We start from the raw sequence: 18090 nt of genomic DNA on the forward strand, positions 1-18090 counted from the left end.
TATAATTTTTTAAATTATAAAATACTTATCATCATCATCATCATCATTTTGTAAAATAAATAATGGTTATAAAAATTTTATAAAATTATTGATATTTTAAAATATTTACCATCAAAATTTTTCTATACTAAATTATACATATTGTATAATTTCATGCAAAAATCTAAATAATTTTATTAAAAATGAATAAACATTATTAACTGTTGTTAAAAATAATAATTAATGAATAATAATTCATTTGATCCTTCAATTGTAATTACAAGTTTATTTTAATATTTTTTTATATTTTAAACAATTAATTTTAAAAGTCAATAGATTTTTCAAAAATATATAAAAATTATAATTTTTTAAATTATAAAATATTTATTACCATCATCATTATCATTTTGTAAAAAAAATACTAGTTATAAAACTTTCATAAAATTATTCATATTTTAAAATACTGACCCTCAAAGTTTTCATATACTAAATTATAAGTATGGTGTAATTTTATGAAAAAATCAAAATTTATCGAGTTATAAAATAATTTGTAAAAAAATATTTAAGGATTTTAATGTATAATTTTTTTTCACACAAAAATAATAAATAAAGTTGATGTTTTTACACAATATAACCCTAACAGAAATTAATTACATATTAGGCACCATTTTAAAAGTATTTACAAAACTAACACCCGATTTTTTACACGTTTTATAAGGCGCGGTGCATGGGCCACGTCTTATCCCACGTGAAACCAAATCAACGTAAAACACGGTACATGGGTCGTGCCTTCATGCAAACGGTGTTAGATCAGTAAATAAATATGAAAAGGTATATGACAGGTAAATAAAGTTGGTCAGGGTGATTTTTGCCACGTCTTCCTGCAAACGGTGTTAGATCAATAAATAAAAATGAATATGATAGGTAAATAAAGTTGGTCATGGTGATATTTGGGTGTTATGCATGTGTGCGGATTGGCTAGTAATATTAATTTCAAATACCTGCGTTTCTTGATGGAAATGAACTTGGGATCCGCGCTGCTCTGCAGATTATTGGTGTTACATTAATTGTCCCTTGAGACAGAGGCATCAAGTGTTTCTGCCATTGTTTTAGCAGTTGATGGTTAAATAACCTCAATGCCTGGGGAATGGAAATCATAAATGGTTGATACCAGCCTGTTTAGCTGATGGCATAACAGCTTTCAATTGAATCCCTCCCGTTTACTTTTTCCAGCTTTTGAGGTCAGTCACTCGGTTCGGCTTTGTCCTCGCTAACTTAAAGAGAGCTGAAAAGAAAATGGCACTGAACTTTTAACAAGGTTGCATAACATATAATTTAATAAATTTTATATAATAATGTCTACTATAGTCTTGCTTGCATCACATAATTTAGCAAATTAAACTTTACTCTTTCTTCAGGATAAGTTTAATCTAAATCTTAATTGAAAGAAGCATTGTTTGATCTGATTGAAGGATTTAATAAAAGTAGAAATCCGAAAGTAACTCTAATCAAATCTTTTTTTTCGCATGTGATGATTTAAATCATTAAAAAATTGTGACGAGACGAGACTATACAACATAAACTAAATCAAACGGCATACATTAATTAATATAACGGATTTATAATATTGTTCAGGGGGAAAAACACTAGGGAATGGTAAATACATATCAAAACTCGTGTATTGCTAGAAATACATTTGAAATCATCTTACAAACTGTTTGAGAAAACATGGAAAAATGTTTCAATCACTCACATACGCCCATTTCAACCCTCTGGTGTCGAATAAACTATAGTCAGGTCAAAACATAACAAAATTAACTATTCTTCACTATAGTTTCTCACAATGCTGCATACAGCACAAGGGTAGTGAGAAAGACACCATTTGTTAAAACTGACTGCTACAAGTTCAAGTATACTATACCCACTTTCCTCATCAAACCATTACTCACAGTGGTTCGCCGGCCATTTGAGGTGATCATATCAAATCAGATTTCTTAAACTTGCTCTAGGCACGATTACATATTTCAATAGACCAGAGGAAGCAGGTCAAATGCAATGGTCAATAAGTCTCAAATTTACACAACAAAGTTAGTCCTTTTTAAGTAAATTCATGCTTGGTATAGTTCTACGTAGATAATGGAAGGAGCATGCGTCTCTTCTTTTTCCTAGCCAATCTCACATAATTTGTGATTTTCATGCAGAGAAGCAATAGCACTGTTATGCATAATGGAATAAAGGCCAATTGCATATGCCTAAAGTATTAACAAACGGCTGAGAAAACCAGGAAAGCTAAAATAACAAGTTCCCATATAACAAAGACAACAACATCCACCCTACATCAGCAAAACAGTACACAAAGCACAATGTTTAGAAATGTCTTATTCCGAGACAGAGAAGAACAAATAGTCAAAAGAAAACCAAAAGAATGGATACTAATGAAACTACAAATATTCTAGAAATTAAGTTATTTTATTTTTTCCAAAAAAAAGATTGACAATACCTGACTCATGCAATTTACTAATGTAAATTATAACCTTACAAACATGTCAAAACTTGTTGGAACTAGGCCTTAGCACAAACATATTGGCCATGAATATTTTCAGGCATAAGTATCCCAAAAATCTTAATGCATGTATGTTGCAAAGAATTGGTTCAGAGCCAATTGACTATTATTTTCAAACCAGTACAACATCACTTCTTAATGTAAGCTAGCATTTGAATAGAAAGGGACTCCTAGCCTAAGCCCACAAGCCCAACATTTGAGCAAAATCCAAACAATTCTATAATGCACCAATCACCATATGGACAGCAATCTGCTCTTATAGATCTTTGATAACAGCCATAAAAAGCCCAAAGATACAAATGGTACTCAGTAATCATAGTTGAGTAAATGACAAGATTCAAGTACACAAATGCACTCCTACAATCATAAAGTTAGTTCCCTCACCAATGATTAGGACTGTAAATGAGAATGGACAGATCGCGAGCTATTCGACATTGACTCGATCAAAATTCAATAAATATTCAACTCGAATAGACTCGACTCAAGCTCGATTCGATTTCTTAACCAGTCATCGCCGGTCACCACTGCTGCTGCCACCGTCGCCAACCAATCACCCACACATTGCCATCGCCACCGTTTGCCAAATACCAAAACCTGATCATTGCCTCTCAGTTTCCATGAAACTAAGAGGGGATGCCATTCGAACCAAGGTTTTTGCTTTGCTTATTATGAGTCTGTTCAAATTCTTTAAGTTGGAAGGACAGATAGACATATTGCTCTCTTGATCTGATATAAGTCATATAATCAATTTTTGTATAGTACTAGTTTTTTTCATATGTACGAAAACCCCCCGATATTTTTCAGTCTGCATATTTTTCTTAGTTGCTTCCATTTTATAACATCGCAGATTGGAGGCCGATATTTGAGCTTCATTGTCTTCACCAGAGATATTTCCTCAATTTCCTTAATATTATCTGTTTAGATTCATATCTTAGCACTTGAGAATGAAAAAGGGGGGGGGAGGAAATTCATATCCATTGCCAAGGTCAGTTTCCAGCTTCAAGTTGGATGTAAGATGGACCACTGTATATTCTTTTGAACTCCATGGCAATACCATTGTCGAGGTAACATTGAGATTCAAAGGGGTTTGATTTAGGCGGCAATGATCGAACAACGGTAGTGGGTGATTGGTCGGCAGCGGCAGCAGTGGTTGTGACCGGCAATGACTGATAATGGAGGTTTGAAATTAAAGATTTTAAGGTTTTAATTTTTTTTTGGTAATTTTAACTAAATTTGAGATATATTTTAAGTATATATTTAATTTTTTTAAAATAAAATTTTAAAAAAATTAAAAGCGGCAGTGTCGGTTTAAAATTTTAAAACGCCAGATAGTGAAATTTCTTTAGACAACTAAAATTAACTTAGTATTTAGTTTGATTACTTATTTTTATATTAAGCCTGAAAATATAAAAAGCAGGGGTTAGCAAGATAATAGTAGCATGAACCATGTGTACATATATTGGCAGATTGAGGTGGAAACAACTAAAAATGCGGATTTACCAAAAGAAATTAAGAAAAAAATACCATAATAATAAGCTCCTGCTGACTTTTTAACCTAAATATGCTATAAAACCTAGCTTATCTAGCTAATCCGGTAATGATTATATTGAAGATCATATGGAACACATTTCATTACAAGCTCGTTAATCACAAAAATATTGCTATTGGATCAAATATGAAAAAAAGGCCTAAATTTTAAAAACAGGTTTCTGAAAAAGCAAAAACTAAAAAAAGTAAATCAAAGAATTAGGTTTACCTGGAGATGTAAGGTTAGACGTTGATGAGAATAACGAAACGGAGGCCCAATCGTGGTCAGATCGAATATGATACTCCCTCAACTGCTCTGCTAAATTTGATCGCGTTATCATCGCTAGCCTTCGTCTTCCCCCCCCCCCCTTTCCGTTTAAAACTTTTGTTTGGCTTTGAAGCCCAAAAAGAAATTTAAAATGTTATAGAGTTACATAAGGTACGAATTGGAGATAGAGAAAGGGAAGGAAGAGCATCAATGATCGATGGAGATGGGAGTTGGTTCGTTGCGTTGCGTTGCGTCGCGTCAGTGTTTGGAGGGAAGATGGAGGAAAAGAAAGGGTTTGAGGGGTTTTCCATTGAACTGTGCAATGGCTTGAGTACTTGTACAACGAGACCAATAATAAAATGGGCCAATCTCTACACACTTTACGTTGGAATTCTGGGATAAAGAAGCCCACGTTAGATCACCCTTCCAAGTTCCAACCCAAACAATCCCTTTACAGTTTCAGGGCCTTAAATTGAGGTGGCCTTTATTGTTTGGTTGGTAGAAAATGGAATTGGAATCTAATTTCATATTCTGTTTAGTTCGCAGACATGTTAGATGAATTTGATTTCAGTAATATAAAATGACAGAATTGTCTTTCTTATTTTTTTGCTTTATTTTAGTTTGTTTTACAACTTACATGTAGTAATATATTATAAAAATATTAAAATTTCATTTTATTGATTGATTATTCATTTCAATAAATTATAAAAATCATGCTAATAAACATCATAAGTTAAAATCATCGCAATCAAAATATGTTAATAAGTTACCAAAAGATAGAATAATATTTCGATACATTCCAATCGGAGTATGTTAATTAGTTACCAAAAAATATACCAAAAACTATTTTTATTCAATATATGAATTAGAAACCCGACCCGGCACGACATGAAATAATAAAAAAAATTATTTTTATTCAATAAAAACATTGACTTAATTGAAAAAAATTATATATATAGGGGTATTATTGTAATTATTCCTAAATATATAAGGTAAAATTATATTTTTTTTCGGGTCGGGTTCGGTTTTTTTCACCCTAAACCCGAACCCGAATATCACACTTAAAAAACCCGACCCGACCCAAACAAAATAAAGTTTCACCAGACCAGACCCGACCCGACCCGACCCTAATATATGAATTAGAAATCCGACCCGACCCGACCCGAAATAATAATAAAATTATTTTTATTCAATAAAAACAGTGACTTAATTGAAAAAAAATTATATATAGAGGGGTATTATTGTAATTATTCCTAAATATATAAGGTAAAATTATATATATATTCGGGTCGGTTATTTTTCACTCTAAACTCGAACTCGACCCGACCCGAATATCACACTTAAAAAAGCCCGACCCGACCAAAATAAAGTTTCACCCGACCCGACCCGAATATATGAATTAGAAACCCGACCCGAAATAATAAAAAAAAATTTATTCAATATATGAATAAGTTACCAAAAGCCATCCAGCTCAGTTGGTAAAGCACACGATTCTTAACCTTGAGGTCGTGGGATCGAGTCTCATGGAGGACATTTCATAATTCGGAGATCTCCTACGGAAGCTGCTCTCAACCTAGTGTTGGGGGCAGCCTACTATCTTACCAAGGGATAACCATTTTACCAAAAGATTGATGAGGGTAGTATGGTTAAATTTCAATTCCCCCCAACAAAGGAATTGAATTCCAATTCCCCACCAATTCCAAAAAATTCATGCCAACCAAACACTACCTGAGTGTTTCGAGAGATATTGGGAGTGATCAATATACAAAATATATATATATATATATATATTGTATGTTGTATAAAGCAAACCATCCAATAATTGGCTGGTCATAAGCTTGACAATTCAGGCGCTCCTATTTCTAATTCCTCTAACATAATTTGAGAGTCACAAGTTCCATCTTTTCATATGAGGAAAATAAATTTTATTTAATTAACTAAATTAAAATAAATTTAACTATTCAATTAGAGATCGACATATGTCACAATCTAAATAGAAGATTAAATTTATTGAATTAAATAAAATTAAAATCAAATTAACACCTTGTGTAAGTAACAAGGTCCAAATGTATAATTATATCAAAATTTTTAATTGTAACGTCATATTCTCGTTAAATGTTAAATGTTTGTGATTTGATTGAATAATTTAAATAGTTAAATGATATAATTAACATAATAAAAAAAAGAGAAAAAAGCGTCAGTGACCGAAAATGACTTATAATATACGATTTTAACCAACTTTTTTGTGATTTGCGAAAATGACCAACAAAATCGCAACGCGATATCAAAATCGCAACGCGATTAAGAAAATCGCAACGTTGAAAAGAAAATCGCAACGGTCAAAAGAAAATCGCAACGCGATATTCCAAGAATCGCAATGCGATTAAGAGAATCGCAACGCGATCTTCCAAGAATCGCAATGCGATTCAGAAAATCGCAACGCGATTCCAAGAATCGCAACGCGATTAAGAAAATCGCAACGCGATTCCAAGAATCGCAACGCGATTAAGAAAATCGCAACGCGATTCCAAGAATCGCAACGCGATTAATAAAATGAGTAAATTCTTTCAAAAGCTGTTGCATTTGTTTCTTTCTTAAGAATTTTCTCTAAAAAGATAGTATCCGCGCGGACGTGTCGAAGACACGTATTACCACGACCACGACCACGACCACGACCACGACCACGACCACGACCACGACCACGACCACGACCACGACCACGACCACGACCCGAGACGAGACGGCGGCGGCGGCGCGCGAGAGTCCCCCTTGTTCTCTTTCACTCAACAAGGAAATGGGAAATCCAAGCCTTAAATACACTTCCCAATAGTGTTTCCAATACTATGTGGGATTGAGCATTACTCAACACTTCAAAGAAAATATAGCAATTTTTGTAGTATTTTCCCACTTAATCCATATCTAAAAATATTAAAACATTTTATCAAGAGAATTAAAAGAGTTGTAGATATCTACATTTCAATTCAAACTTATACATATAGTTTTAATATGATAAAATGTTTTAATATTTTTAAATATGGATTAAGCGGGAAACATGCTACAAAAATTGCTATATTTTCTTTGAAGTGTTGAGTAATGCTCAATCCCACATAGTATTGGAAACACTATTGGGAAGTGTATTTAAGGCTTGGATTTCCCATTTCCTTGTTGAGTGAAAGAGAACAAGGGGGACTCTCGCGCGCCGCCGCCGCCGCCGTCTCGTCTCGGGTCGGGTCGGGTCGGGTCGGGTCGGGTCGGGTCGTGTCGTGTCGTGTCGTGTCGTGTCGTGTCGTGTCGTGGTCGTGGTCGTGGTCGTGGTCGTGGTCGTGGTCGTGGTCGTGGTCGTGGTCGTGGTCGTGGTCGTGGTCGTGGTCGTGGTCGTGGTCGTGGTCGTGGTCGTGGTAATACGTGTCTTCGACACGTACGCGCGGATACTATCTTTTTAGAGAAAATTCTTAAGAAACAAATGCAACAGCTTTTGAAAGAATTTACTCATTTTCTAAATCGCGTTGCGATTCTCTGAATCGCGTTGCGATTCTTGGAAGATCGCGTTGCGATTCTCTGAATCGCGTTGCGATTCTCTGAATCGCGTTGCGATTCTTGGAAGATCGCATTGCGATTTTATGAATCGCATTGCGATTCTTGGATGATCGCGTTGCGATCTTCTTTTCAACGTTGCGCTTTTCTAAATCGCGTTGCGGTTTTGATATCGCGTTGCGATTTTGTTGGTCATTTTGGCAAATCAAAAAAAAGTTGGTTAAAATCGTATATTATAAGGCATTTTTGGTCACTGAGGTGATTTTCTCTAAAAAAAAAATTGATGGTCAAGATGAAAAAGGAAAGAAAATGAGAATGGATAACAGTGGATGGTAAAAATAAAAATTTCCCCCCAATTATTGCATCCTACGTGGGTCTTGTTAAGTAACTTAAGTAGCAAAGGTAACAAGATAAGGTTGTCTTGTGAGACATACTAATTGGCCAATGGATTTCCAAAATCTTGTTCTTCCCTCCGCAAAGTAACAACTTTTTTTTTCTTACAAAAGAAGAATCCGATTGCAGCTGCTACTCTTGTCCGATAGGCATATCGAAGAGAAGGAAATGTTAGGTGCGCTCAGTGCTGCAAGTTTAACACTTGGTCCGGGTAGTGCTCCAGCACCTTTCACCGCACAACGCGGCAATGATGGCGCCGCCAAAGCCTTAGCGTTTCCCAGAGGCAGCAACAGCAACCGCGCCCAGTTGTTGGTTAAGAGCTCCTTCACTTCAACTTCCAGGACGGCACCATCCTTTAGGACAGCAGTTGCTGCAGTTGACTCAGACCAGCTCAGTCCCGAGAAGGTAATCTCTTGTATCTATTGTTTCTTCTCCACCGTCTATCAAATATCAAATAGTTGGTGTAATTGGGTATTTTGATTCATGATATACTGCTATGTTTCTGTCCATTACCGACTGTGTAGATAAAGTAAACTGCTACTCCGTTTGCCTCAGTAAATTTAGAGAGACACAAGATTTTATCATTTTATGTTAGAATCAACTTTTAAAATTTAAGGAGACAGCTAAATTATAAAATTCTAGGGACGAAAATATATTATTAATACAAAATATAAAGAAAAAAATTAAAATATATGATAATTTGAAATTTTTTGGTCGGCCCCTTGGGTCCATCCATGTTAGTAATAGTGTTCATGCCAAGCCAATTACCATTCTAATCTTATGTAGCCATGCATACTGCACTCTAGTCTAGCTTTAACAAGCAGCAATGAGGAGAAACAATGTGGTTCACAATTCATATATTCCAATTCTAGTTGTCTCCGGGTATTGTTTAACCACATTAGTTTCCTAAAGCCGGTAATCTTTCATGATTAAGTAATTGGATAGAAGATCAAAATGTGTCCTCTGCTAGATAGATGCTTAGTGTTAAAATGAGGATCCAATTAATTGCCAATCAAGCAAAATGAGTCTCGTTGTATTTTTTTTTCTTTCATCGTGGTGACGAAGATCTTCTTGGAAATCATGCTCTATTTATTAAAAGTTTCATAGTGGTGTAAAAATAAAACAATACTAATAAAAAAAGGAGTGCCTAGAGACAATGCTGGTTTTCTGTTTAGAATGGTATTGTTAAAGAGAATTTTCTGCTGTTATTAGTTGCTTTACGGTTCTGAAATTCTTCCTATACAGCAACAAGCGCAAAAGTACCATTTTGTTGTTGCGAATGCAAAGTTCATGGATGAAGAGGAACACTTCAAGGAGCTCTTGTTTGAGAGGCTTAGGTTCTATGGAGAACACGATAAAGAACAGGATTTCTGGCTTTTAATCGAGCCCAAGTTCTTGGAAAAATTTCCTGACATTACAAAGAGGTTGCACAGGCCCGCTGTTGCTCTGGTTTCTACTAACGGCCCTTGGATTACGTAAGACTTGAACCCAAAATATTTGTTTTTATTTTAGCTTCAGTTTTCTTCATCTTCTTCCCATGTGCCTACTGCATAAAACCTGAATATTGAAAGACTAGTATTACGCTACTATAATTTGCTAGTTTTCATTATACCTGCCACCTGGTTAGGACTTCTTCCAGTAGACAGTAAACCAAGAATGGTGCAAGTACAGATGTACACTTAATTCGTGGACAGTTGAATCCTTTGTGACATTATCTGGTGATACTTAAATCATAATCTTGCATGCCGGATCATACTAAAAGGAAAAATAAAACATATACCACGGTTAGTAGCGGAACTCAACATCTTCTTCCCATGTGCCTACTGCATAAAACCTGAATATTGAAAGACTAGTATTACACAACCATAATTTGCTAAGTTTCATTATAGATGCCACCTTGGTTAGGACTTCTTCTAGGAGACAGTAAACCTAGAATGGTGCAAGTACAGAAATACCCTTACATCGTGTATAGTTGAATCCTTTGTGACATTGTCTGGTGATACATAAATCATGCTCAACATTATTTGCTGGGGGTGGGGGACATTTAAAAGGTCTAAACTTATGGGGGACCATGGCCCCAACAGGTCCGTCCAACGTTTCGCCTCTGCCCACAGAGGTGGATAGTTTTAGTTTTGACCTTGTAGGAAAAAGTGCATCATAGTTTATGAATGGCTTGAAAACACTCATCCCCGTGGTTATTATATGGAATACATCTCAAATGATTTCTGAACCTTTTATCAATATGACTTGGCCATAGTTTTAATTAGCATGGTATTAAGATATTGGTATAGCAGGCAAGTCCCTACTGGCTTTGTGTTATATATGTTATTTGTAAGTTGCATCTTTTTTGCTGGTAGGTTTATGAAATTGAGGTTGGACAGAGTTTTATCTAATAGCTATGAAGCTGACAGTCTTGAAGAAGCTTTAGCCTCAAATCCTACAATGCTGGAGTTTGAGAAGCCAGAAAACTGGGTGGCACCCTATCCCAAATATGAATTTGGATGGTGGGAGCCCTTCTTGCCAAATGGAGTTAAAGTTTGAAGTATAGCATTTTTGGCTATGGAATGTTGTTTTAGCTACAATTTTTTCTATAACTAATGAGAGATTCATGTGGTTGTCTATTTTGCGTACGATTTGGTACTCGATACAGACAATTCGAAAATTTTAATTTCTCGGTTGCAACAGCTACGAAGCTAATATCTTAACCTCCAGCATCAAAAACTAGTCTAAAACTCTATTTTTCAAAATAAGAAATATGCCTATTAGGTTGAGTTGGATCGGAACCTATCGAGTTCGGATGATATTATTATCTTTAAATCTATGTTGTATCCGCTAGACCAATTTGGTAATTGATTATATTTATAAAGATTATTAATATAAATTTTCTTTTTTTAATAGCACTGGTTTTATAGTGCACCAGACTAAGGCGGCCCATATATTTAAAACCCTACAATCGGGCTGTCGTTTTTTATTTGAAAAAGTTGGTAAGAGCCCATTCGACTTGGTAGCTGAGTTTTTGACTTGTTAGATTTGGAACAGGAGCGAAGAATTCGGATTTGGGATTGGGAGATTCAGCATGAGTTTTATTGCGATTCAATTCATTTCTATTTTCTCTTTCTCCTGATTTGTCGTGAAGTAGAACCGGGTTAATCTTGGTTCGAAGATGGTGAAAACCGGGGAATGAAAGCAGTAGCTGAAGGGTTGTGGGGACTAGCAGATTACCATGAGAAGAAGAGAGAGACAGGGAAGGCGGTGAAGTGCTTGAAGTGAAGACTCGATCCGCATAGCTACTCTCTGCTGCGCCACTCGCACAACGTTAACCATGCTAAGTACCACCTCGAACGCTCACAATTGCTCCTCAATTCCATACCATCTTGCTTCGACTTGAAGTGCCGGACCTACTCACTGCTCAGCCAGTGCTACCATCTCGTTGGGGCATCCCTCCTCAGAAACAGATCTTGTACTAGGCTCTTCACCTTACTTCCGCGGCGGCTGCCGAGTATGCTTGCTCTTTGGTTTTCTTGTTTAATGCTATTTCTTTTACTAGTACTTAATCTGCTAGGGTAAATTACTTGTGTTAAACACTCTTTGAACTTGTAGCGTGTCGGCGAAGTTATGGTGTTGCAACTTCAACTCTCAGCTGGCAAACGCTCTGATTATTGAAGGGGACTACCAGAACTCAATCTCCACTTTAGAATCAGGTTATGTAACCGCTACTCAAATATTTTATCCGGAGCTTCAGATGTTCTTCGTGGCTTCTATTCTGCATGTCCGTCTCCTTATGCAATGGGATGATCAAACTGCGAACGAGGTTGAGCGAGGTCTTCAGCGATGTGATCAGGTCTGGGAGACTACCCATAGATAAGGTCAGTTAAGATTTACCAAGTCTTGTTTTTCATTTTTGTTTCTTTTTTAATCTGTGATTATATACTATATGGTGTACTAATTCCTTTTTCCTATCAAAGAGAGCCCACTGCTTGGGCATACTCTTCTACAGTGAGCTTCTGCATATATTCTATCGACTTCGTGTCTCTGATTACAAGAATGCTGTCAAACACGTGGATAAGTTGGATGCTGCTATGAAACAAGATTCCAAGAATATGAACCAACAGATTTCAGCTGGAAATGATTCCCTCAAACCCACATATTTTGGAAATGTCAAACGGGCGTTGAAAGATAAGCTTTTCCTCACACCACCTCCCTTTAATGGGGAATGACTGCCAAAAAGTGCTCTCTATGCTCTTGTTCATCTTATATCATCATCTTTGGCCGTCCAAAAGGAAATTTCAAAGAGAAAAGTGGAGTTCCTATGTAGCCCCTTAAACTTTATGATTGATGGATGCTTATAATCTAAGCATTGCTGTTTATTGCAGAGGAACTGGTCAGGCTTGGGGTAACTGATAATGTGAGAGGTTAGTTTTTTTCTTATTTTTAGACCTTGCATTTGTCTTCCTGAAGTGATTTTCAATTTCTTACTGTTAACTTTCTTGATTTTGCTTGAGTAGAAGTGGATTTGCAACACTCAGCAATATGGATGGCTGGTGTATAGTTAATGCTATTGATGCAGTTCCTTGAGAATAAAGTTGCTGTGGAGCTCACACGTTCTGAATTTCTTCAGCTCAAGAGGTATTTTTATGCTTCCAATTATTGCCAATGAACTGTCTGCTTCTCTCTAAAACCCTTGCCAGTTTTTTGTTTTGAGTCAGCTGTGGGTGTGGTATACTTTCCCACCCCATTTAGGTAGCACCTTAATGAACAATTTGATTAGTTATCACAAAGTATATGCATGCATGTATATGTGATTTATTTTATATTTTTAATATTTATCAAGGTTTGAAGGGCCCTTGACTTTGCTTATCATGAAAAATAGAAAAAGAAAAGAAAAGAAGGATCCTTGACTTTCAGTTCCGACTCTCTCTTCTCTAAGCTAAGTTGAATTGACTATAGTTAGTTGCCATTTTATGTTTATTGAAAAGTGAAAATCACTGTTGTAGACTGTAAGAGTACATATATACAATATGTTAATTTGTTTGCCTTTAGTGAGCATCATGGTGATTTCCTTCAAACAATTTGGTATATGCCTTGTATACTTATTTTGTCCACCCTCTATTTGTATTTTATGTACAGAAACATGTAGAGAGACTTTCTCAGACTTTTTCCTGTACAAGATTATCATTTTCGATTAGACTCATAAATGCTCTGTGCTGTACAATTTAACCTTTTAGATTGGCAGAATGCTTCTTAATGTTCTCCATGCCAGGAACTTGTATCAGTAATTCTTGAATTTGAATTACTAAGATTGCATTTTAATCTTACAGGCATTGGTGCAAATGAAGAACTGGTTTATGCACTTCCAACAATATTACAGGCTTGTGAGGTCATCATTGAGATGCTTAGGGGGCAATATTCCCATTCTGTTGGTTGTTATAATGAAGCACCTTTTCACTATGTAGAATCTGCAAAGGTATGCTGTTTAACTTGGCACCAGGTACAAGTTCCATATTTTAATTGTTGCTTTTGAAAATAGTGGTGGATGGTCAAATGCTAATTTATATAAGCAAGCTCATCTGTTATAGCCGATTTCATCTAATTTACTTTACTTCTGTCATGTTTTCCAGATGAATATTTGTGAAATTTAAAGTGGCTACTTTGTTTCGCATGTTCAGATAACTGAGAGCAAATCAATGCAAATCATGTGCCAAGCTTATGCAGCCATTTCATACTTCTGCATTGGTGATGCTGAATCATCTTCACAGGTGAAGTAGTTGCTGGCTACAAAATTTATTGTTGCTGAAAACTGTAATTTAGTTTATCTTGTGGAGTTACTGATATTTATATTGCAATGTAGGCTCTTGATTTAATTGAACCAGTTTACAGAATGAAGAATTTCTTTGTTGGAATTCGAGAGGAAGCAAACATCCTTTTTGCTTATGGCCTTCTATTGATGAAGCAACAAGACCTACAGGAAGCACGGTGAGCTTCTGATTTGATTAGTCTCATTTTAACTGAGAGATAGTTGACTGTTTGGTTTAGGTAATTCGGTCCATCATGTCTTATGTGGCATTTGAAACAACCCAATTTCCGTTTTCAAGCATTTCTATAATCCATGTTCTGTAATAGCTATAGCATCTATTTGAGTCTGTCCAAAGGTGATGCTAAACAATTTTGTATATTTGAAAAGACCTGTTACTTCTTACTACTTAATCTTTCCCCCATTACTATCTCAGAGCATTGGCATATGCTCTAAACCCAATGCAATGAACAGTTTTCTCTAGAATAGGGAATCTCGTTTTCATTATGCTTCAGATGATATCTATGTTTAAAGTTGTATTTCCTATGTTTCAGTATTTCAGGTTAAAGACAACTTTTACTACTGATATATTAACTTATTTAACGGACTAAAATTTATTATTACCTAAAAAACGAAAAAAATAAGAGATAGTCTCCCGTTCATTATAGAATGTTTAAATTAATTTTATGGTATAGTGTTTTTCTTTCTAGTTACAACTTTGACGCAGATATCGACTGGCCAGGTTTGCAGATTGCTCATGTTCAATGGGAAACCTTCACCTAGTCTCAGTTTTTGACCATTCTTGGGAATTTGTCACTTGCTGCATGACACTGGACAAGCCAGAAGATCCTAAGATCCTCGCTCACTTTGGCGAAGAAGCTTGGTGATATCCCAACTCAGATATGGGTTCTGTCTGTTTTGACAGGTATACTTGCTTTGCAGGTCCTCATATTGAACTTGTAATCACTTTTTGACTCGTATGCTTATAGTGATAGGCGGCTCGTTAATCGGTTAAAGGTACTTACCATTTTATTTCGTGCGGAAGCAGATTGACAAAGTAAAACTTCAAGTTCAGCATTATTACGAGATTGATATGAAGCGAACAGTGGCAGGCGAATCGATGAGAGTCAATCTTGACATCCCAGAATCCGTTGGCTTATCAACACCAATGCCCGTTCAATCTTCATCAAGGCTGCTTGATTTACAGTGGAAGACGTGGAAAGAGAAAACTTTAACATGTTACCTCTTTCTTGTTATTTGATTTGGGTACATCGTGTTCGCACTTGATTGTATTGTTTTCGTATTTAGATTATCTTGGTGTTAGCATTACCAAATTAACCGAGCTTAAAGTCCATCTTGTTAGTTTCTAGTTCAAAGCATGTTTATGCTTGGTTAAACAATTGAAAATTGTATTTCTGTTCGGTTATTTAAAATTATGTGTTTTTGTTTGTATTCATTTAAATTAAATATCGAAGTTACCGACAATTGATACAAATGTCAACCTGATATGCAAACATTTAAAGGTAGTCATCACTTGCATTTAGGGTTGTTTGTTTGATGTAAAACATTTTTTTGGAATTTTGTTTTTATTTTTCAATGTTTGGCTGGAGGAAAACTGATTGATAAACTTAAAATATTTTTTTGATCGACAAAATTTTCATTGTGCTTTTTGGAAAATGACTTAAGGTCTGATTTTCCGTAAGTTATTTTCCGAACTTTTCACTTCAAAGAATAAATACTCAAAATAATTTTATTTTATGAATTTATATTAAAAATATTTTAATATCATTTTAATCAAAATATTTATTAAAACATTTAAAATATATTTATTAATATTCTAATAATATAATATAATATTTTTAATATTATAATAAAATAATCAATTATATTAATAATATAAGATATTATATTTTTATTTTAATAATATATAATAAATATAATAAATTTATATTTTTATTAATTTCATATAAATAATATTAAATTATTAATAATGAATAATATTATTTATATATTTAATATTAATATAATAATCTAATAATATTTTAATAAAGATATTTAAAATATACAAATTAATATTTTAATATAACACTATTACTTTAATAATATAATAAGTTATAATATTTTTATTTCAAAAAATATACCAATACTAATATTTTTTATTAATAAAATTATAAAAATAATTTTAATAATAAATAAATTATTTTAATATTTTAAAAATAATAACATTAAGTTTGATAAATAATATTATTTATTGTATTTAATATTTTTTAATAATAATTTTTAAAAAAATCATCAACTAGTGGAAAAGGGTTTAAACAATATCTTCCAAATGTCATAAAACGTTTTTCAAAAAATGTTTTTTAAAAAATTTAATTCATTTTACGAAAAATATTTTCCGAAAAACGTTTTCAGTTAAACAAACGAACCCTTAATTTAATTTAAAACTAATAATATAATTCATAATGGTTGCAAAAGATTATGTAAATTAAATATTACAAAAGTGGAGTCCTAACCTTTTAAAACAAAGCTATTGAAATAAAATACAGTGTAAACTATACTTTCAGTATTTAAGTTTTCAACTTTTGATTCATTTTAGTATTTAAATTTTTATTTTTTTAAATCCATACCAAAACTTAATTTATGCTATGGTATACTGTCGTTAAAAATTTAATGGTGATATTGACGTATCATCCTAGGGTAATGTCACTTCATCATTGAAAAAATAAAAAAAATATATAATATCAGCATTTTTGTTATTTTTTTAACGGAGGGGTACTAAATTGAAATATAAACTAAACATTATGAATGATTTTGAAAAGAAAAAAAATTCATATATTAAAACAAAAAAGTAATAATTTAAATATTAAATGTGTAATTTACCCTAAAATATAAAATAAAGTTGCAAATCAAATGATGCTAGAGTGCCTCGAAATTAATTTGTTTTAAATCAATAAAATTATAAAATTATTAGAAAATTTAAAAAATTAGAAAACATATTTACTTTTATGTTAGTTAAAAGTAACTATGTTTATAAATATGTATTAAAAGTTAGAGTTAGAAGTTGTTTTTGAAAATCCTCTTGTATTCTTCTATTTTCGACATTAGTGAAAATTTTCTTATTCTGCCTGTAGTTTTATTTTTTTTCAAAATGATTTTTCCACAAAAAAACTTGGTATCTATTTTACCGTGTGATCACTATTCATGATCAGAATAAAGATTTCAATTCGAATTTCTCTATCGATTTCGATAAACTTCTTCGATTTTTGCAATCAAATTTGCAGACCTAATCATCGAGCAAAAATATGACATTCTTACCAATTTGGAGATTCTTCCACTATATAAAAGAATAGTAGGATTACAAGGATGTGTTCACAAAATTTGACTCACACTTCGTGGCTCACTCAAGCTTGAGGATAAAGACTTCCCAAGCTATCTCTCTTTTCTCAAAGAGGCTCTCTAACTCTCTAGTTTCTCACTCTAATAAGTGGTAGTACTTTTGGATTTTTGGATTTTTTTGGATATTTAGTAATGAAGTCACTCACTCCTATTTATTTTACTCCACTTCCACAATGAATGGTGGAGATTACTTACATCCAATGTGGATATTAATTATTTAGAATGCTCCCCACACTCTAAGAAGCTCTACACTCTCCCTTCCATATTCTTCCATACTCTTCCATAAGGTTCCACACATCTCCAAAATAACTAGAGGATTCCACACTCTTCCACAAGCTTCTAGAGAGTTCTACACTTCTATAAAATTCTCCGAAATATTCTAGAAAATTCTACACTTCTCCATAAAACTCTAGAATTTTCTAGAATATTTCCAATTAAGGAGGAATCCAATATAGCCTGACGTGAAAAATACCATTATCAAATTCATTTCTAAGTGTCTTGTTAGCGAGTAAGGTTTAACATCAAATTCCTATTGGACTGCTTTAACCTATTGAATTGTTCCAATTAAAATGAGAAATGATCAAAATGAACTTCGTGACCGAATTTGTCATCAATGAAAATGATTTCATCTGGTTAATT

The 18090-nt window shown here is 33.8% G+C and overlaps 1 protein-coding gene, 1 long non-coding RNA gene and 1 pseudogene across 3 annotated transcripts; 2 read left to right on the forward strand and 1 right to left on the reverse strand.

Moving 5' to 3' along the window:
- Positions 1 to 647: 647 nt before the first annotated feature.
- LOC120186008 lies at positions 648 to 4629 on the reverse strand. The gene is made up of 3 exons (XR_005522173.1): positions 4299 to 4629; positions 981 to 1264; positions 648 to 860 (listed from the first exon to the last, which is right to left on the reverse strand). It is a non-coding gene; the product is annotated as an uncharacterized LOC120186008 (long non-coding RNA).
- A 3683-nt stretch (positions 4630 to 8312) lies between these two features.
- LOC120185995 lies at positions 8313 to 10935 on the forward strand. Of its 2 annotated transcripts, none has more exons than XM_039190062.1 (3): positions 8313 to 8669; positions 9510 to 9739; positions 10622 to 10935. In XM_039190062.1, exons 1-3 carry the CDS (start codon positions 8433 to 8435, stop codon positions 10803 to 10805), a joined length of 651 nt encoding a protein of 216 aa, XP_039045993.1. In that variant the 5' UTR covers positions 8313 to 8432; the 3' UTR covers positions 10806 to 10935. The 2 variants fall into 2 exon arrangements, with proteins under 2 accessions (XP_039045993.1, XP_039046000.1); XM_039190069.1 differs by having other exon boundaries at positions 9513 to 9739.
- Positions 10936 to 11240: 305 nt separating this feature from the next.
- On the forward strand, positions 11241 to 14942 carry LOC120185520 (annotated as a pseudogene).
- The last annotated feature ends 3148 nt before the right edge of the window (positions 14943 to 18090 follow it).

Source organism: Hibiscus syriacus, unplaced genomic scaffold (genome assembly GCF_006381635.1).
Source record: "Hibiscus syriacus cultivar Baekdansim isolate YM2019G1 unplaced genomic scaffold, ASM638163v2 tig00004004_pilon, whole genome shotgun sequence".
In the NCBI taxonomy this organism is placed as follows: Eukaryota; Viridiplantae; Streptophyta; class Magnoliopsida; order Malvales; family Malvaceae; genus Hibiscus; species Hibiscus syriacus.